We start from the raw sequence: 22,563 nt of genomic DNA on the forward strand, positions 1-22,563 counted from the left end.
GGGCAGTGAAAATCCTCTGTATGGAACGATAGTGATGGGTACATGTCATACATTTCTCCAAATCCAAAGAATGTACACTACCAAGAATGAGCCATAATGTGAACTATGCACTTTGGGTGACTTTGATGAGTCACTGTAGGTTTATCAGTTGTAACAAACGTACTATTCTGGTTGGGGATACTGACAGTGGGAGAGGCTCTGCATGTGGTGGGCAGGGCTGGAGGGTGGGGCAGAGCAGAGGGTATATGGGCAATCTCTGTACCTTCCCCCCAGTTTCCCCATGAACCTTAAACTGCTCTAAATTGTCTTAAGAATGAAGGAAAAAAGAAAAAAGCCACAGCCTTGGAGAAAATATTTGTTGTCATATATCTGATAAGGGATTTATATCCATGATATATAACAATGTCTTACAACTTAAGAAAAAACATCAAATGTAAAAATGTGCAAAGATATGAACAGACATTTTATCAAAGAATGTATACAAGTGGCACATGAAAAGATGCTCAACACCAATAGCCATTGGGGAAATGCAAACTAAAACCACCTTGGACACCAGCTAGAAAGGCTATCTTTAAAAAGACAAAGGTGAGTTTTGGTGAGGATGTAAGGAAACTGGAACCTTGTACACTGCAGAAGGAATGTAAGATTGTATAGCCACTTTGGACAGTTTGGCCATTTCTTTAAAAGTTAAACATAACTTACTATACGACCCAGGAATTCCACCCTAGAAATCTGACAGAAATGCAGACATGCCCACACGACATGTCCGCAAGTATTTACAGCAGCATTTCTCATAAGAACCAAAAATTGGAAATAACCCAAATAATCAACAGGTAAATGGGTCATCAAAATATGGTATTAATAAAAAAGAACAAAGTACTGATACATGCAAAAATATTATGCCAGACACATAACACTACATAGTGTATGATTCTATTTACACGCAATGTCCAGAAGAGGCAAATATATAGAGACAGAAAGCAAATCAGTGGTTGCCTAAAGCTGGGGGTTGGAGTGACGATTAACTGCAAATGGGCATCAAGGAATTTTTTGGAGTGATGGAAATATTCTCAAATCAGAGGTGGTAATAGTTGCACAGTGTTATGGTACATAAACTATATCTCAATAAAGCTATTGAAAAAAAAACAGAATTGCTAATGATTCAAATGTGTCTATCTTACCTGTACTAGCTGAAGCTTCTGGTTCCTTCACAAAGTTTTGAGATGTATTAAAACTGATCAAAAATATAGTTATTACTCAAGAATGTTCTCCAAACTTATCAGTTTTCTAGGTCCTGTCTGAAGTTTGACAATGAACCTTCTTGAAAACCACCTGGATCCATTAAACTCAAGCTGGACACACAGTGGAAAAGGAGGGTATAAGAGCTTAAACCCCAAATCCATAACCTGTCGTCCTATAAGTTTGACAGAGCAGTTTGACATTTCATTCTCTCCCCAAGAGGACACCTTTGGGCAGGCTGTCCCTCAATGATTTTCTCTCTGGGCAACAAGGCTGCTTTACCGCCCATGTCCGTTGTACACATTAGAGGACCAGACTGTATTCTCTCAGCTCATTTTGGAAACTCAATTTGCCATCAACAGATAACATTCCGTTTATTGGCCCTTACTAAATGACTCTCCTTGTTATCTGATGATTCTAAAACGTTCTCCCCTTCTGTGCAGGAAGACAATGGAATTAAGGTAGGACAGGCTTTTGATTTTGGTTAAATTGTCTAGATCTGCTTTTATTTTGCAGCCACTACACGCAGATTCCCAAATAGAGCCCCCCGCCCAAGGAGTGAATTTTAAGCTCTTAAGTTTCAGGAGCCAGTGGCAAGATCTGGCTGTGGACTTTCTGCAGGACAGACAGCTCCTCCATGGAGGTCAGAATGATGGTGTCCATTCAAGGAACACTTACATTAACACTACCTAAATCAGATGTGACCAGAGACGTGGTTACCTTTCTGTTCGGTCCTATCAAACTGTCTCTTCCCAGTGGAGACGGACAACAGGAGAGGAGCAGATAGGAAGAAGGAAGGAACTCAGGATCAACTCCTCTATGTTGAACACAAAGGCACATTCATATGAGTTTTCACTTAACCCTTAAAACAACCCTAGGAACTAAGAATAATGAAGCCCGTCTTAGAACCACACAAAATTGAAAACTGGGATGAGTGTGGAGGGGCTGTCCAAGAGACACAAATGGGAATGTACACAGTTGGGTCTTCAGACCCCAAACCTTTCATTTGTTCAGAAGCTTGAGGGCCTAGGGAGTTGCCGGCATTGAGCCAGAACACAGTGGCCATCAAAACAGACGCCTCTCACTGTCCAAGTAGCTTAAAGCTCTAGTGGTGACTGGATCAAAGATTCACAAAAATAAATACGTAAACTAAAAAGTACCCTAGAAATTCGGTGCTCTTTCAATTAAGAGGACATCACCTCTAGACAAATACACGTTCAGTGATCACCAGAACTTATTTATTCCCAGCCCTGAAGATGTCACTGTAGGTATCGGTGATGAAATATACGCAGCATACAGTATTTCTGTATTTGTCATTTTGTAAACACTAGTTGAATGAATGTTTCCTCTCCAAAGAGAAAATGGCACAACAGAGTCAAAATGTGATTTGTTTCAGTTTTATTTTCCTATCTCAGTTTCAGTAAAAGGTTCAGTGAACTGATTGACACATATCAAAAGCTATCTCCCACCCATATACAGTATACACTGTTTCCACTTTTTCCTTTCCCCTGAACAAGGTGGTACTATCTTTGTTCAAACCAAATTACAAATGAAGAGATACTATAAAAGAGAATAAAACGGTGGTGTGTGCGTGTGTGTGGGTGTGGTCTTTTTATTCTCAGACAGTAAAATGTATACCCACCACCACAAGGGGAAAAGCACTGAGGAAACATTTGTACTAAGCAGTTAGTACCATTAGAGTACCTCTCCAAATAGCAAATTTGGAACAATTAACCATTACTGTAAAGGAAGTTCCTAGTCTTTCATTTTTCTGCCATCACATTGCTACACTGGAATTTAAACCCTCTTCAGGGTGCAAATATAAAAATGATCAAAGTCAGGGTTTTATGGCAATCTTTGCTAAAGTATATTCTTTTTTTTTTCTCTTTTTTTCTTTTTTTTTTGTGGTACATGGGCCTCTCGCTGTTGTGGCCTCTCCCGTTGCGGAGCACAGGCTCCAGACGCGCAGGCTTAGCGGCCATGGCTCACGGGCCCAGCCGCTCCGCGGCATGTGGGATCTTCCCGGACCGGGGCACGAACCCGTGTCCCCTGCATCGGCAGGCGGACTCTCAACCACTGCGCCACCAGGGAAGCCCTAAAGTATATTCTTGATAAAATATATTCTATTTTAATATACATGCTATAAAAGTACACTAAAAACGTCAACCTTTAGAGTGTTGTTAAAATTAAGAATTTACTTTTTTACATATAGAATAATATACATCCAACTCTAAGTGTATTTGAGGATAGCTATTACTGTGACCCCAAATATTTCTAGCTTCATATTTTGTTTACCATAATATTGATTTTATAATACATATTCAGTAATGTGCTCATAATTCTGTTTTGCAGTGCCTCACTCATCACTTTAAAGAAAAATGCAGAGGGAACTGCATATCTCCAAGTTCTTATGGTGCAATTCACCGTGTTTTCAACATAAGTTCCTATTACAAAATTTTAATTTTATTTTTTAAATTTTGGTAAGTAAATTCTTTTATGATCTACATTTGGAGCTTTTAATGCAGCAAGTAAAAATGAGCAATGTTGAAAATTAACTTAAAGGTAGGCTGATTTTAAAAATAATCACTTCCTTCTGTAATAATACCTCCAATGCCAATTCTAAATTTTTATGGAATAGTGTGAAATAATGCTGACTGCACACATCCAGTGGCGATGAATTGACTGAGTGCATGCCACCCCAAGAAATGAGACTCTTGGGACTGACTTTAACTGTATCCACCATAATCCTGTAGTACACATGATGAGGCTGCTAGTTATAGATGACATCTGTGGAACCCAGGCATATCTGCAATTTTTTTTTTTGAGTAATAGAACAGAAATATAAAAGAATTAAAATTTGTTTCTGATTTAAACAAAAATATTTACTCTTTTCATTAGCAAAACATTCTTTAAAATATATCTATTTTTCCTCTGAACATTTAGCCAAGGAGCACTAGGCAATTTTTGAAGGTTTCAGTGCTGACTGTACAATACAATAAATACAGCTGTAGAGAGCACACAGCAACAATAGCTTATTTACATCCACTGAGAAGAAATTTATTCTCATCTGGTTACAGTGTCCAGTCCCCCAAAGGAAAGGTTTGGCATTCGTGTGCTTTTTGTTCTTGGTGGGAATCACTTCTGCTTGATTTTCATTGTTGAAAGAAAAAAAAAAAATCAGCTGATGGCCTCAGATTTTCTGACATGATGTGAAAGAAGAATGTGACAATAATTAGCTGCTACCATGGAGTTAGTCTGGGAATTGGTTTCCAGGCAGATCTCGCTTCTTCCCAGGTGAGGGTCCAGTGGGCTTCACGGGAACCAAGAGGTAGGTGCCTAGGACCCAGGTGTGCTGAGCCGCATCCAGGGACGGGTCACTCTCGCTCAGCTGAGCACCCCCTGCTCTGCCTCATTCACCACCCCTACTCACTACCCTATGTACTGATGCTCGTGGCTACAGAACTTATGGAAACCAGTTCACAGGGAAACAAAAGTGGAGAACTCAACCAAGAGGTGGGCTATGCATGTGTCATCATCCAGTGCTGCCTCCTGAGCTGTCTGTTGTGATCATGGGTGGAGGATGGGAACATATGTTCTTCATAGCAGAATTCTCCTGTGTTTCTCTTGAAAGTTTTTGAGAAGGTTATGTTTTTCCAGACAATTCGATCAAAGTAGAGTCTGATGTCTGCTCTTTCTGGCAAACCAATAATGGTAGAAACTTCAGCCTCTCTCTTGAATTTCAAACTTACCTAAAAGTGGAATGTTTTTCCCTGGCAAATGATTACTTACTTCTTTGAAAGTGGACAGTCTTTCTTTTTTGGATCCAACTCAGCCCTTCAGAAAATACTTCAGACTGAAAGAGGAGGAAGTAGAGGAGAACTAACTTCCTATCGTGCCTTACATAAAACATTTTGCTGAAATGAAGAGCCACTCAGACTACAAAAGTAAATATTTGTGCAAAGGGCACTCTGCCAGGTGCAATCTCAAGACATCCTCAATTTACTCATAGTGTTGTGACTCTTTAAAACACAAGTCTTTTAAGTGATGAAACCTAGCAAGTAATGGGAAGGAAGTTAACATCAGAAAATACACTTAGAAAAAGTACAGGATATTTTGCCTGGCATTTGCTACTTATTTCATAACTTAGATCAAGTAAGTGTTAAATATTCACAGTAATTTCAGAGAAGAAACATTCATGTCTGTAAAACTTCAATCTATTGCATTTTCGACATTTTTCTGTACAATTACAAAATGTCATCTGTCAGTGCTTTCCTGTAGAATTCTTTACTGTCAGTCCTTCCCTCTCCAGATCCAGTTATACCTTCAAGGTGGGCTGTAGGATTCCCTTCTCAATGAGATGAGTCTTCAGCGTTTTGTATATATTTAACTGTTGTTCTGGTTGAAGCACCAGCAACTGCTGTAGCACTTTGCTGGGATTTGGACCCCTGATAACAGAGCAGAAAAGACAAAAAGTTCACACTATTATTTTAAGAGAGCTAAAGGAAGCATATACTTGTAATTTAAAATAAACCATGCATTTAAGTGCAGAGGATCAATCTTTACAGAATTGGAACAGCTCTTGATCAGAGCCCACTTTAATGCCCAACGTTAGTGTCAAAGGGAGAAAAAAAAACCCTAGAACTATCTGCACTGAGAGGCGTACAGTCTAGATGTGGGAAGAATGTGCAAACACAGAAGACAGGAACACGAGGCAATTTAGGGAGTGCAGATCTAAGTTCCACAAAAATCCGCAAAAAGGCAAATCCTGAGATTGGACAAGACACGGAAACCATTCTGTAAAAAAAAGGACCATTCCTGATGAGGATAAACCAAAAGAGAACATGAAGACATAATTTAAGTCTTTAGCTTCAAAGAAACGTCAGACAGGGAAGGTACCCTGTTGAAGAAATACCATCGGGGAACACTTCCCGAGCCCAGCCCTGAAGCCCCCACCTGGGATCTACAATGGGAACAACAGCCTTTTTTCAAAGAAGGTCTTAGGTAAACCCCAATATAGGAAACAAAATAAAAGTGGATCTCCTTTAGCAGGTGGAGAGCCCTGCCCGTCTTGCCCAGCATCCCCACTGGGGAGGAAATAAGCCCAGGCAGTGTTAAGTAAAGTATCCACTGGGCAGTGACACTGCTCTCCAACAGGTATCATACCAGCCTGTGCAGGGGCCTCTCCCTGGGTGGCTCCTTCTGGGGAAGCTCCTCCAACATCCCCATGCCAGCCCTTCTCTCTGCACCTTCTGATGGTGCACTCTGGGTCAGAAAAGACCCCAACCAGGATTCCCACCCTCCAGAGACACCATGACAGTAAGGGGATTGCAATTTCCTACCTTTGCACACTAGAACTCAACCCATTTATAAGCTGGAGATCACTTGTGTTTCTGCACTTACACTGCTAAAGTGCTATTTTGTTAAATTCAGAATGAACCTAATTCAGACTGTGATGTAGATGTATTGTTCTTTGCAATTTCTACAACCCACTTGAGTAGGAAAAGCAGAGTGGGCTTACTTTTTGTGGAGAGGGATTAGGGAAATCCAATGAGAAAAAGCAACATGGAGAATGGCACAGAATTCTGAGAAAGACATGTACATGGGTAATTAAATTTATGACTTATTGCACAATAGCATGGATTAGCTGTCCCATGGGTCACCTTTGTACACGTGGCTCAACTCATTTGCCAGAAACCTGAAGCCATATGTCTCTCACAGCTACAGTCTACTCAAGTCAGGACACAGCTTGCCTTACATTTCTTCAAAAGATTCAGCAACTTCCTAACATAAACCCAGAGTAGGGCCCACAGAGAAAAGGAAGGCTATTCTAGCAACTTCAGCTAAATGCAAAATTGTCAGCAGGGGCTTCCAGCTAGTTGCACACTGGCTCTAGCACTGTATTTCTAATCGTCTAAATGTGTACTTTCAAATGGAGGACAACATGGCTCAGCACAACTTTTCCCTACTGAGAGAACAGATCAAAAAAAAAAAAAAAGTATGAGTTAATGCTCTAAAAGCTGCCATCGTCTGCAAATAAAGAGTTCTAAGGATTTAAAGCCACTAATTACTAATACTCAAATATATCAGTAAATAAATCATATGCAAATGGATTAAATACTCCAATTAAAAAGACAAAGATTGTCAGCTGGGTTATAAAAAAAAGAAAATCCTTGTGAGAAGAAAAAAGTGAAACACACTTTAAATATAAGGAAAAAGGCACACAAAAAATAAAAGGATAGACAAAGAAATATTATGCAAACATAAGAAGAAGGCTGATGTAGCTATACTTATATTCAACAAAATAAGCTTTAAACAAGTAGTATATAAAGATGGGCATTATAGAATGATACTAAGAGTGATTCAACAGTGAGACACGAGTTCTAAATGTGTGGACACCTAATACAACCTCAACGTATATAAAGCAAAAACTGGGAGATTCTGACAAAGCTCTCTTCGTAACTGATACAGAAAAAGCAGATGGAAAAACAAACCAAAAAATTCAGTACAGAAGATTTAGCTAAACTTCACCCAGTTGAGTTACAACACTAATCCTGAAACTGCACAATGCATATTTGATTCATGTGCACATACAATGTATATCTGAGTAGACAATGTGCCTGGGCAAAAAGGAAGTCATGACAAATATTAATACTGAAGTAATAAAGAGTATGTTTTCTGACCACAGTGGAATTAAAGCAAAAATCAAAAAAGGAAGGAGAATGAGAAAATCTCCATTTCTTTGGAAGCAAATCAATATACTTCTAAATAATCCCATGTCAAAGAAGATATAGAACTGGAAATCAGAAAATATTTGTATCTGAAAAATGAAACTATACATATAACATGTGGGATGAGAATACTTGAAAGTACTTAAAAAGAGCACTCAAAAAGCAGTAGTTAAGAGGAAATATATAATGTTAGATAAATATATTAGACAAGAAAGCTGAAAATCAGTAATCTAAGCTTTATCTCAAGAAGCTTGAGAAGGAACAGAAAATTGAACCTAAAGAAAGATAAAGGATGCAAAACCAGAAATATAGATCAATGGAACAGGATAGAAAGCCCAGAAGTAAACCCACACACCTATGGTCAATTAATCTGTGACAAAGGAGGCAAGAATATACAATGGAGAAAAGACAGTCTCTTCAATAAGTGGTGCTGGGAAAACTGGACAGCTACATGTAAAAGAATGAAATTAGAACATTCTCTAACACTATACATACACAAAAATAAACTCAAAATGGATCAAAGACCTAAATATAAGGCCAAACACTATAAAACTCTGAGTGGAAAACATAGGGAAAACACTCTTTGACATAAATTGCAGCAATATCTTTTGGGATCCACCTCCTAGAGTAATGAAAATAAAAACAAAAATAAATAAACAAATGGGACCTAATTAAACTTAAAAGCTTTTCCACAGCAAAGGAAACCACAAACAAAACGAAAAGACATCCCACAGAATGGGAGAAAATATTTGCAAATGAAGCAACTAACAAGGGATTAATCTCCAAAATATACAAACAACTCATGCAGCTCTATGTCAAAAAAACACAACCCAGTCAAAAAATGGGCAGAAGATCTAAATAGACATTTCTCCAAAGAAGACATACAGATGGCCAAGAAGCACATGGAAAGATGCTCAACATCATTAATTATCAGAGAAATGCAAATCAAAACTACAATGAGGTACAGCCAGAAAAAGGAACAAAACTGGGTCATTTGTAGAGACTTGGATGGATCTAGAGACTGTCATACAGAGTGAAGTAAGTCAGAAAGAGAAAAGCAAATACCGTATATTAATGCATATATGTGGAACCTAGAAAAATGGTACAGATGAACCGGTTTGCAGGGCAGAAACAGAGACACAGAGGTAGAGAACAAACGTATGGACACCAAGGGGGGAAAGTGGCGGGGTGGTGGTGGTGGTGGTGTGATGAATGGAGAGATTGATTGACATGTATACACTAATATGTATAAAATGGGTAACTAATAAGAACCTACTGTATAAAAAAATAAAATTAAAAAATTTAAAAACTACAATGAAGTATCACCTCACACCAGTCAGAATGCCCATCATCAAGAAGTCCACAAACAATAAATGCTAAAGAGGGTGTGGAGAAAAGGGAACCCTCCTACACTGTCAGTGGGAATGTAAATTGGTAAACCCACTGTGGAGAACACTACAGAGGTTCCTTAAAAAATTAAAAATAGAACTACCATATGATCCAGCAATCCAACTCCTGGGCATATATTCAGAGAAAACCATAATTCAAAAAGATACATGCAACCCCAATATTCACTGCAGCACTTGGGTACAATAGCCAAGACATGGAAGTAACCTACATGTTCATTGACAGAGGAGTAGATAAAGAAGATGTACATATATACAATGGAATATTACTCAGCCATAAAAAAGAACAAAATAATGCCATTTGCAGCAACATGGATGGACCTAGAGATTATCATACTAAGTAAAGTAAGTGAAGTAAGTCAGACAAGGACAAATACCATATGATATCACTCATACGTGGAATCTAATTTTTATAAATGAACTTATTTACAAAACAGAAACAGACTCACAGATTTCGAAAACAAACTTATGGTTACCAAAGGCGAAACATGGGGGGGGGCCGATAAATTAGGAGTTTGTGATTAACATACACACACTACTATATATAAAATAGATAACCAACAAGGACCTACTGTATAGCACAGGGAACTCTACGCAATATTCTATAATAACCTATATGGGTAAATAGTCTGAAAAAGAATGAATATTTGTAAAACTGAATCACTTTGCTGTACACCTGAAACTAGCACAGCATTGTAAATCAGCTATACGGCAATACAGTTTTTCAAAAAGATAAAGGAATGAAAGATGAGGGTAGACATCAATGAAATAGAAAACAAATACACAACAGAGAAAGGTGAAGTCAGAATTTGATTCTTTGAAAAGATTAATGAAATAGATAAACTCCTAACAAGATGGCTCAAGGAAAATAAAAGTTAATACAAAAACGCTCACACTAGTATGGGTATATATTTAAAATGCATATTTAGAGACCTATAAATACGAGTTTCAATCCACATAACTCTAAAGGAAATACAGGTTTTCTAGGCTCAGACACCAGTAGAGGCCATGGCATATAAAGTAAACATGTGGTTGATGTGGTTAGCTTTCACACCTCAAACTGGCATTTCAGGGCAGATCCAAAACATTAAAGTTTAGTAATGAGAATAAAGCACCCCATATAAAACAGCAACACCCTCCACCTACCCCTCCCCGCCTCTCCACCCCCCACCCCCACCACATACACACCCATAATCCTGCGGACTGCTCTGTTTTTCTCCGTGGCTCTTATAACCACCAGACAAGCTACATTTGTTTGTTCTCCACTTCTGCCCCTTCTCCCTCCAACTCCCCAGGAAGAAAATAAGCCCTGAGGACAGGAACTTGGTTTGTTTTGTTCTCTGCTATATCTGTGCCCAGAACATTGCCCAACACATAACAGGCACTCAAGCAATAACTGGTGGACTGGATGAATCATTATGTCCTCCTCCTTTTTAAGTAACTCTTAGGGTTCACTGTCACCACAATGTCTACAGTTGAGAAATTAAATCTCCTGCTGTTCCAAATCTAGTACCATTCACCCACTCTAACTGAATCTTAACTCAGCCCTATTAGACTATGACATATACTATTTTTTTAACTTGTTCAAATGTAAGGGAAATAATTATAATTTAATCATACTGCCCAAGGCTACAGTGTGACACAGTTCCAGGAGCCACCGTTCCCTTCGCTATTATAGATTACCAATGACAAAAAAAGTAACTAATTCAAACTAATGCCTATCGAAATGAGAACTCCAAGAAATCATCTAATAAAACATTTTTTAAAAATCTAGAAGTACCTTATAAAACTTGTGATGTACACATGCACAAAAGTTGCCATCAAATACTGACAATCAAATCTGTCCATTATCCCGCCATGTCCAGGAATGGTGTTTGCAAAATCCTTCAGAAAAAAACAAACATATTAGTAACTTTTCAAAAAAATCACCTGCTCTAAAATTCCTACCTGTAAATGTCTCCTTGACATCATGGACTTGAAGGAAAATACTTTACTATTGGATTTTCCCACTAAATACAAAGTTATTAGAACATGTCCAACAGATTAAAACTGCATCTTTGGAATATGTGCCCATGTTAGAATGACTATTGAATTGACCCACAGCTTTCAAATAACACTAATTAAATGTTAATTAAATCTAGCACTAACTTTTTTTAGTTAATAAAACTTTTTCTAAATCAAAAATGCTATCAGCTATTACTAATCTAATCTTATAGCTGGCTCTTCTGTTTAATCAGAAACTATTTGGGGAGCTATTTTAGTGTTGTTGACAGATATACAACTGGTTCTAGCTCATGTTTATCCTAATGGTTCTTACTCTGAGATAAATATTTTACTACTGTGAAAAATATTTCTTTTTTTTATGTGTTGGGGTAAAAAGGAAATCAAAATAGATAGTTCATTTGGGACATGTTAGTCCATTAAATGGCCAAATTAAGGGAATGGTTAGTAAGCCTCTGAAGATTGACCCTGTATAGATCCATCCACACGTGTCAGGGCCCAGGAAATGGAAATGACTAATTGTCCTTCTCGTTTACTCAAGCAACCTAAAAACCTCTAAAATGCAACAGCGATTCTACCTTCATTTCAGACATGAAAAGAAACCTCACCATTCACCAAGAAACCTTGGATTGGAGACCATTAAAGACCATTCTAAACATAACATTTCTCTGTTTAAAACAACTATTGAAAAACTCTTTGGTTAATTTTTGCCAACACATTTCCTTCCTTCTCTTCCCTACTAACCCAAGCACAATAGAGCCGTGGTAACTCCATCCCACTTTGCTGTTTGCAGCCTTTACAGGCTTCTCGTCTTGCATAGCTATTGCTACGATTCTTTGTGGATGTGTATTATCTCCCCTAGTCGGTGGTGAGCATCATGAGAACAGGGACAACATCTTGTACACTTTTGCATATTGCATTCCACCTAAGGTAGTATCTTCCCCATTGCAAGTGCTCGCTGAGTTCGCGTATTTATTTCCCTGGCCTCTGGGATCTGGCCACCACTCTCTGTAGTCTGACAACCTACTCCCTACCATGGCCACAGTGTTCCTCTTCCCCTTCCAGCAGCTGATCTCCTCTACTCCTTTGCACTTGCTGGAACTCCCTTCCTTCAATTTCTCTGCAGGACTCATTCTCTTCCTTTCCTGGTATCCCTGCTCAAACGCCACCTCCTCAGAGAAGCTTGCCCTGAGCACCCCACCTTCAGTAGACACTCTCTAACTCCCAATGGCACACATTCAGTCTTAACTTAGTGAAGCCATGTGAGGAGAGTTGAGATAATAGGCCAAATATATCTCACTTTACGAGAATTTAAGTTAAACAAAACATAGGGCTAATTTTAAGTATCTGGAACAGGGATCAGCAAACTATGTCCCACAGACCAATTCCAGCCCGCTGCCTGTTTCTTGTAAGTAAAGTTTTATTAGAACCCAGCCACACCCATTCATTGATGTATTGTCCATGGGGCTCTCACACTACAGTGGAAGACTTCAGAACTGAGTAGTTTGCAATATTGCTGCTATTAGCGTATGATTTGGCCCTTTACAGAAAGAGTTTGCTGACCCCTGGTCCAGCAGAATGGAGAGTTACATATCCAAAGGCACTCTTGCACTTCCCTTCACTTGAGACTGTGACAGGACACTAAACCTAGACAATTCATAGCTGGATTCTTGGATGAACACTTGAAGGACCAAGATTCTGTGTCTGTCCCAGCATCAAGTGACACATGCCATTTCTAGAAAAAAGGGTGATATACCACTTTAAAATGTATTAACACGGCATGACCAAAACCTAACAAGAAAGAATATATACTCTGTGAGGGTGACACAAATAGGGTGGAAAAGTTTTTGCCCAGGGGCCTAATGCAGGAGACCAAAAGAGAACCAAATTCCAACTATATTACATTCTCTAATTATATTCTGTAACACTGTAACAAAGAATCTAAAACACACACCTTGATTTTGAAAGCTCTTTTGAATCCGCTGGCAAAGAATCCTCCGAATGGGCCAATCAAAGATGCAAATGTGGAAAGAGCAATGCTGTGTATCTGGAAAGGATACAAGCTTATTGTTTCCTAAAGAGGGAAGAAAAAGGAGAGGGGTTGGGGCTAACTGCATGAAAAATGTATTCGAGCACGCCACCTAAACTCAGAGCCATTATATATAAACACTAAGTCAAAGCACATGCCATATTTTTGTTAATTTCACAAACTTTCAAGATCATAGGAAAAAATAAATGTGTAAGCTCTCGTTACCACTCTGCTTATTCAGCCAGCACTCCCTATTCCCTGTGTAAGCGTACTGAAAGCGCCTGGTGTGCTAAAATCTGATAGGCTACTTTTCTAATTTGTCTAGAAACTTCTACATCACTTGGGTCATAGGCTTACCAAGAATCAGTTAATTTCTGACATTGTTTTTTACCAGTAGCACTTTGTTTTTGTAATTATATAATGTATTTTGTATTTTATTTCACTTTAATTTTATATGACAAATGACGGGAAAGTTGGTCTTTCTCTTAAAATTAAGTTAAATGCTGTGGAAACACCTGAAAATAAAATGCTTTATTTTCTACCAAAATTAACATCAGCAAGACAATTATGAAAAGTTGAGAAGAATTCTGCAGCCAAATTATTTTGTAAATTCTCCACTTTAAATAAACTGAAACTACAAATTGTAGAGAGTGCATAATGGGTGTGGTTTAAGAAAGATCACTAAGAACTCCAATCTTTGGACCTGTTTGCAAAGGAACGGCCTTGCCCCAATCAAAGATTAGCAGTATCAAAGAGTTTTACAGCAGATAATAGATGGCTTGGACACTGAAAAAATTCTTGGAATCAATGTATTGAGCCCTCAAGTAGAGAAATAATTTGTTGGTTAACCTTCTTCTTAAAAAGTAACTTTAGTTAAAAGTTAAATATTTCAGGGAATTCCCTGGAGGTCCAGTGATTAGGACGTGGTGCTTTCACTGCCAGAGCCCAGGGTTCAATTCCTGGTCAGGGAACTAAGATCCCACAAGCTGTGTAGCACGGCCAAATAAATAAATAAATAATAAACGTTTCAGATGCATTCATGTGTACACACACACAATTATTTGATTCCCCACTTTAACCAACCACCCACTAGTCCTGGTAGCATAGATTAGCAGGGATCTACTGGACAGCATGTCAACATCCTTCAAGGTTGCCTTTAAATGGCAGCAGTGTTTTTGGAAGGGAAACTGATTTTTAGAAACAGCAGCTTTCTGTACTAGTAAAAGTCCCCTAAAAATCAAGTAATTTTTGAGCTGGTGAATTTTAATTAAGTTTTAAATTGAGTCAATTTATACCAGTTACACGTGAAACTCATTATAACTCGTTTGATTTGTAGAAATCTAAGAGACATTTAAAAATGTTTTCAAGATAAATTACCACCAGTATTCAAACCATTAGGCAAGTAAGTTTCTAACAGACAACTGGTTTGTGACAGTAATATTCACTTTATATACAAAAAAGGGAAATCACAAGGGGATAGAATATATGATTGATGTCAAGCAGACAGTGATCTGTATTACAGAGTTAAAAATTCTGCAGAAATCGATCTCTTGCAATAAATGAAGCTTAATCTTTGGGAGGGAGGATCCCCACCATGTTTATCTTACCCGTCTCAACAATGCCTTCAAAAAGGGAGGAAGTGAATAACTCTGAAGCTGGAAAAGTTCTGAGGGTTCACATTCTGTAACGAAGGAGTTTACATCACTTCGGTATTCCACTGGGCAGACAAAGTACTGATATTTGGATAACACGTAAGCGGCCTAAATAACAAAGCAAGCGTTTGTAAAACATTGCATGAAAATATATGTATGTGTGTGTGTGTGTGTGTGTGTGCGCGTGTGTGTATATATATAAAATTTTTTAAACGTATATATGTTATGTGTCAGAAAGGCCAGAAACAGAATGCCAAATTTTCCTCACATTCACATCCTGCCATGTATTTTCAAAGTTAACTGACCATAACTGATGGAATAAAAAACTTTAAAAAGCCATTAGAAAACAAAAACTTTTTGGAAATCAGTATGATTATAATCTCAGTATAGGGAAAGAGGGAAGGGGAAAGTGAGAAAAAGAAGCCGATTTGAACATTTAGACAAGAATTATAGCAAGGTTTTACTTTTTTTAAGAACACATTTAATGTCAGCAGAAGCTAACAATTATAAAGGTATGGGAGAGTACAGGACTAAAGTTTCTTGCATAAATGTTATATTGATTTCATCAATTAAAAAAATAAACAGTGATTTAAAATTACTAAGAAAACAGCACAGGTGAAAAACACCATTGTTCTTAACCAACCCAGACAATGTTGACTAAATTATTCTTTCCCTGGACACATCACTGCAATTTTTAAAACTAGCTGTCCTCAGCCATGGAAGAAGATACATAAAAACAAAATATCTTATTACAAATTTAAATTGCTATACAATAGTTCATTTTCTTTCTTTTACAGACATTCACACCATTATACTGCTCAAAAATGGTTGATAGAAGTGCAAATATGACACTAGAAATGGATATAAGTTGATTTTGCTTCCAAACAACCAGTTGCCTCAAAATTACTTATTAAAAAATATATAAGCTCCCTCCTTATTTCATCATGCATTACATTCTTATAGGATAGCTCTTTATTTTCTTCCAATGATATGGCTGTTCTTGTAGTATTTCTAAATTGTCTTTAATGATACCAGATTCTTGTAGTAGTATTTAACTTAATAATCCCTTCTTCGTAATGTATAATCATTGGACAGGACCAGATCCCTTTTCATTATTCTGTTCATCAGTTATTACCTCATTGATATTCTAACAAATAAACACTGGAATAATTTTTTTAATTCTATTGCAATTTTCATTGAGAATGAACTACACTGATAAACAGGAATTATGGTGGTTTTCCCCTCCAGCCTGGCCCATTTCCATTTATTTGTATATTTGCTCCCTCTCAAAGCTCCATGTTGTTATTAGTCACTCTATATTTGGCTATAAAATATATTCTAGAACTGTTAGGAACAAGACTCTTAAAAAATTAAACTTCCTGACAGTAATTTTTTTTGGTATATTTATCTTATATCCAGCCGTTTTTCTGTACCTTTTTTGATTTCTCACAAGACACCTTTGAATAAAAACATAAACTCCATAACTGTACACTAATTTTTAAAACATTAACAATATCCATTATTCATAGCTAAAAGTAAACATCAATTATTTTTAACAAGCTTTTTCTGTAAACTGGACTCACAGCAGTAAGCACCCACTTGGCCAAGCAGCTGGCACGTGTTAAAGAGACAGAACTCTTCAATATCATTTGCATTCTCTGCTTTTATTCAAAGCCACCACCCGTCCCAGCACCTGTGCACCCACAAGGCAGAACAGCTGTTAGAAACTACCAAAACACAACAGCAGGTCTCAAGCCTAGCTTTATATGAGAATCAGCTGAGGGAGTTAATTGACCTGGAAGAGGGCTGGGACATAGGTGTTGTGTAAGCTCCCCAGGTGGTTCTGTTATGAGGCCAGGATGAGAGTTACTGGGCTATAGAATGCAGGCATACCTCATTTTATTGCACTCACTTTATTGTGCTTCACAGGTACTGTGTTTTTCACAAATTGAAGGTCTATGGCAACCCTGCCTCAAACAAGTCTAATGGCACTGTTCTTCCAACTGCAAGACCTCAGTGGAGGAAGTAACTACAGATGTGGTAAAATAGCAAGAGAATTAGAAGTGGAGCCTGAAGAGGGGAATGAATTGCTGCAATCTCATTATAAAATGTTCACGGATGAGGAACTACTTCTTATGAATGAGTAAACAAAGTGGTTTCTTGAGATGAACTCTATTCCTGGTGAAGATGCTGTGAAGACTGTTGAAATGACAACAAAGGATTTAGAATATTACATAAACGTAGTTGGTAAAGCAGTTGCAGAGTTTGAGAGGGTTGACTCCAATTCTGAAAGAAGTTCTACTGAGCAGGGTAAAGTGCTATCAAACAGCCTTGCATGCTACAGAGAAATCCTTCATGAAAGAAGAGACGATCGATGTGGCAGACCTCCTTGCTGTCTTATTCAAGAGACTGCCTCAGCCACCCACCTTCAGCAACCACCACCCTGATCAGTCAGCAGCATCAACATCCGGGCAAGACCCCCCGCCAGCAAAAAGATTATGACTCAACGAAGGCTCAGATGATGCTTAGCATTTTTTAGCCATAAAGTATTTAAAATTAGGCATATATACTGTTTTTTTTAGACTTAATCTAGTACACACTTAATAGACTACAGTATAATGTAACTGTAACTTTTATACGCATTGGGAAACCAAAACATTCACGTGACTTGCGTTATAGCAATACTCGCTTTATTGTGGTGGCCTGGAACTGAAGCTGCAATATCTCTGAGGTAGGCCTGTGGATTCTGTCTAGTGGGCTTCAGTTAATACATTATTAGCATTTTCTGATTTAATTCTTTTAGGTTCAGAATAGACTAATAAACTTGCTACCACTTTTCAAAATATAAATAAAATAAAAATCCTAGTGAAACTCACAATGAATCCAAAGATGACTGTGGAAAAGAAACCGCCAATGAATCCTTCCCAAGTCTTTTTAGGGGACAACTGAAAAAGGCCAAATAGAATTAGAAAGAGTTACTGCACTCACAAAACACACAAATACATATGTTCAATAAATTCCCATAATACCTTGTACCTCTCTCCTTCTTTTTTTCATATTGGAAAGGCTTTGCAACCCTTTTTCCTTCAGTCCATGATGGTGATTTATTTGTGCAAATCTCTCTAGTAGAGTTGAACACATATTAGGCCTTCAGACATCCTACATACTGTGAATATGTTTGTTTCTGTAAATAGCCTCAATTTGCTTTTTTCACTCAAAGGACTATAAACTCTATGCTGAAATAATTGTCCCATAATGTTCATGCTTATATAAACCCCCAGAATAATGTAATAAGGATGAGACATATTCATTCATTCAAAGTATACATGGTCTGTGTTGACCTACTACTGATCAAAAATAGAATGAGTATAACAAAACATGGATTCTGCAGCACCCCAGATTTTCATATATTCCCAAATGCCAAGCTTACAACAGTCCTCTTTCTGAAATGGCAAAAAGCTCCATAGCCCTAGGTACAGTATTTGCCTCACAAGTATGCACATATCCTCCCTCCTTTAGTCACTATATATGTCTTTCTCCATGAAGAAACATATTGGGCTTCTGAGAATACTGTTTGTTTCAGATTCCGGCTATTGTTTATTAGTCCATGGAGCATTCAGGGAGAGAAATCTGGAGGAAATTCTAGAACTTGGTGAAGCAGGGGCAGGAGAAAAAGATTTAGGAGTACACAGTGCTAACTGGCTGAGGCGCTCTGTAAGATAAGGACTCAGTACGGGGCTATGATCGTCAGGAGATCACTGACGGCCTCTGTGATGTTCCTTTCAGTGGATCAATGGGAACAGAAGCCAAATAAATATCGGAGGGAAGTTTCTGAGATAGAAATGGGTGATATGCTAAACTACATGAGCTCTTGTCCTGAAGTTTATAAAGCACCAAGGCTTTCTTGACCAATCTGACAACAATTCCGCCATAGAGAAGTGACTGATATACAATGTCTCCTAGGATAATTCAATATTATTGTCATGAAGTAGGAGTTGACTCAAATTCAGAAGTGCCTGCTGATTATTTTAAAGATAGCTCATCAAATTAAATTGACCCAAATCATATATATATTTTTTTAATTTTAATTTTTTTTTTTTTTTGCAGTACGTGGGCCTCTCACTGTTGTGGCCTCTCCCGTTGCGGAGCACAGGCTCTGGACGCGCAGGCTCAGCGGCCATGGCTCGTGGGCCTAGCCGCTCCGCGGCATGTGGGATCTTCCCGGACCAGGGCACGAACCCGTGTCCCCTGCAGGCGGACTCTCAACCACTGCGCCACCAGGGAAGCCCCCCATATCATACTGATTTAGGGGTTAACTTGCTTAATTACATCTGCGTATATTATACAACTAATCCAGCCTGGTAATTCACTAGAAATTGATGTTCAAAATCAGACAGTGAGATTCTTCTACAGCCTCTGAGGGCTCCTAAGCCAACAACTTCTCAGCTGGTATAAAATCCTTGACTACTTCACCACTTGCTCTTGTGCTGAAATAAGCTTTAGAGACTTTAAAAATGTATATAGCTTGCTGGCCAGTATCCCCACAGCTCAGCTTAATGCTGTGTGCTGGACTCCTATGTGGGGAAGAATTTAAGGAAGGTGTTTTTGAAGGACAGGCCGTCCACGCACTCCTCTAGGAATGATAAACTATCCTTACATCACTCTGAACAAAACAGGTTTTCTATCTCAACAATTGTCTCAGTCCCTCCATAAATGCCTTCATGTGATAACATCAAAATAGCCAATTAATGCATTTGTCAGAATGTTATAAAAGACTTTGCCCGATATCTGAACTGAGTGAATCCTCTATGTAGCCCCAACGTGAAAAGCTTTTTTATTTTTATTTTTAAAAGAAATGAGTTCTAGAAAAAGGTCTGTTTTTCCATGAGGAGTTGGTTTCTTTCTTTCTTTCCCAAGATGGGAACTGTATAAATTACTTCATTTTCTTCTTTGCCTCCACTGACTGTAAACAGAACCAAATCTAAGGCAAAACTACATGGTCTCCTCATGTGTACTTTCCTGTCCCTTATCTTCACTTTTCCTTATCACTTGCATCATTCATCAGTGTTTTATTGTAGGACCTCAAATTTTTTCTTAAAACAAATTTGGGTATAAAAGTCTTTCAAATGGACATGAGTATGTGACAATGGTATAATATACACTTTCAAACAATCTGGTGAAGGAGGAGACAAATGAGATGGCTTGAGAGGAAAGCAGAGTCAAGGACAGGCCTGTTTAGAGGGTTGTTGGGAAGCAGAATAAAGAACCGCACAACAGCCAAGGGAAAGAAACCAGCAAAAATATGACATGAGCCTTCACGGGAGAGGGGAAATGGCCAAGGAGCCAAGAGAGTATCTGATGAAGAACCAGACGGAATCATTGGGAAATACAGATCACTGCCTCTGCACTGTGGCTGCTGAGGGCAACTAAGGAAAATCAAAGCACCTCAGAAATCAAAAATGTGCAACAGCACCAAATGGTTGGGAATTTCTCCAGTGGCTAATCTTTTAAGTTATGGTCAGGGTTTGCTTGTGGTATTTTTCCATTACCTTAATTAATGGAGTTCTTCCAAAAAAAAATCCAAAAAGGTAAGCAGTTATGTCATTGCAAATAACACTTGATATTGGAACAAGGAACCTTAAAAAAAAAAAAAAGTCCATATGATTAAGTGGCAACTATTTCTACAGCTTATGACTCATAATGAACCAATGCAATAATCCTTTGGATTACATTGCAGCCTAGCCAGAACACAGCACGTACTAAAAGATTAATTAACAGACACAATAAATACCAACCAAATTTGCCCATTTAGCAATTAAGCAGAGCAAAATCTATAAACATACGAGAATATTGCTAATGAAAATATTAAATAATCAACTTAACTTTAAAATTAAACAATTTCTATAGCTATGGACTTTCAAATTTCAGTTTTATGAGGAATGCCAACTAAAAACTGTCACTCGCCATCTGGCTCTACAAGGATTAGGTCACTAGCCACTGCGGTCGCTGACCTCCAACACACCCTGAAAGGAGTTCAGCACTGAGATCAGGAATGAGGCACTGTGTGCTCTGGGAAACACTGGCAGAACAGTCCTTCAGAGAGTTAGATATTTTTTAGGAGAAGACTTTATGAGCCCCATTTCTTACATCTTCTCATATCTAGAAAAGCACTAAAATCATTAACGGAGGCATCTGCTCCCCATGACCAGCAGCAACCTTCTGCCAAAATGTGTGCTTGCTGGCACGTGCCCCCTTCACTAAAACCATGTATTACTACCTCCCCTCCGACCTCTTCGCAGCAGTTCCTCAGAGCTATCTGAGAGGCTGTTCTCCCAGGCTATAGTCCTCATTTGGCTCCAAATAAAACTTAACTCACAACGTTCACGTTGTGCATTTTTTTCAGCTGACAGGAACAAGTTACAATGGTATAATTTTTTAAAAACAGCCTTTCAAAAGAGAAATGAGTCAATTGTTCAGACAGTATAATCTGATAAACTTACACCAAGCTCTTAATACAAACTCCTTCAGGAAAAATTATTTTAATACTATCTTAGCCTGTAGTTGCATTAAAACCCTACTAACTGTACAGAACCTACTAATTTCAGTAACTGCCTCCCATCAACTAAAAGTTTGTATATGGAAGACAATCTTAAAATGATTCCAATTGTTTACACACACATACATATCTTGGTTAAAAAAACACAAACCTGTCAAGGGAACAAATTTATCTTGAATAAACCCAACAATTATAGAAGATTTTAATTACTGTATTTTAAAAGAATGTGGAGAAAATATAGTCAGATTTCTTAAAATCTTAAGTTTTTCTCCACTCTTATTTTTAATTTATAATAATTGTTATAATTTAAGCTAATTTTTAACTGATAAAAATGCTTTCTGAATCTGCAACCCACTGCTTATATAGCAAGTAACTCCAAATACCCGAAATCTGGACACCAACTCCTATTATAAAGGCAGAGTAGAACTTACCCAACTTTCACATTGTTTGCCGAAAAGCAAACTTTCCCTTTTTTCTTTTTTTTTTTGCATCCCACATAAACAATACACTCTTTTTAAACACAATTCTTTGTTTTTTTAAAAAAAAGTCATATTAAGGTGTAGTAACACCTGAAAATGTAATTAATTGTTTGGTGCTTTTATGAGGACTTCCTGCATTTTATTTGAAACCTGAATAAGGAAGTTTTCCAGTTGTTAACAAAGCATTTGTCTTCAGTTGTCAAACAGTAAGCAAAACTCAGTAAGCTATTTTAATGGAATAGAGCAACAACAAATAGTACATTTTAGTAGAAATCTGTAAGACATTGTCGAATGTAAAAGAGCTTTAAAAGTGCTATGACTTAAATATAAAGCAGCATAATACTGTCACCTTACCATATCATGCCTTCAAACAGATTTTGGATGACAAGATGTGACTGAGTAACTGTTATCAGTAAAGTGACATGAGTCCATGCGAACTGTTAATAGCACAACAATACAACAATTAGTGAACA

At 37.9% G+C, this 22,563-nt stretch overlaps 1 protein-coding gene across 3 annotated transcripts in view; it reads right to left on the minus strand.

Moving 5' to 3' along the window:
- Positions 1-2,626: 2,626 nt before the first annotated feature.
- The window catches only part of CDS1 (CDP-diacylglycerol synthase 1), a 69,519-nt gene continuing 49,582 nt past the window's right edge, over positions 2,627-22,563 (minus strand). Inside the window, exons 7-13 of one of the 3 annotated variants that reach the window (XM_029236021.1) lie at positions 22,445-22,527; positions 20,605-20,692; positions 17,932-18,000; positions 15,011-15,163; positions 13,329-13,421; positions 11,154-11,257; positions 2,627-5,684 (exon numbers count right to left, since the gene is read on the minus strand). In XM_029236021.1, coding sequence (XP_029091854.1) covers positions 5,555-5,684; positions 11,154-11,257; positions 13,329-13,421; positions 15,011-15,163; positions 17,932-18,000; positions 20,605-20,692; positions 22,445-22,527 — 720 coding nt within the window. In that variant the 3' untranslated portion in view covers positions 2,627-5,554. Of the gene's footprint in view, positions 5,685-11,153; positions 11,258-13,328; positions 13,449-15,010; positions 15,164-17,931; positions 18,001-20,604; positions 20,693-22,444; positions 22,528-22,563 lie in introns of all 3 variants that reach the window. The other 2 variants (XM_029236020.1, XM_029236022.1) reach the window with 2 other exon arrangements.

The sequence above is a fragment of the Monodon monoceros genome, unplaced genomic scaffold (assembly GCF_005190385.1).
Source record: "Monodon monoceros isolate NGI ecotype Baffin Bay Population unplaced genomic scaffold, NGI_Narwhal_1 Super_Scaffold_20, whole genome shotgun sequence".
In the NCBI taxonomy this organism is placed as follows: Eukaryota; Metazoa; Chordata; class Mammalia; order Artiodactyla; family Monodontidae; genus Monodon; species Monodon monoceros.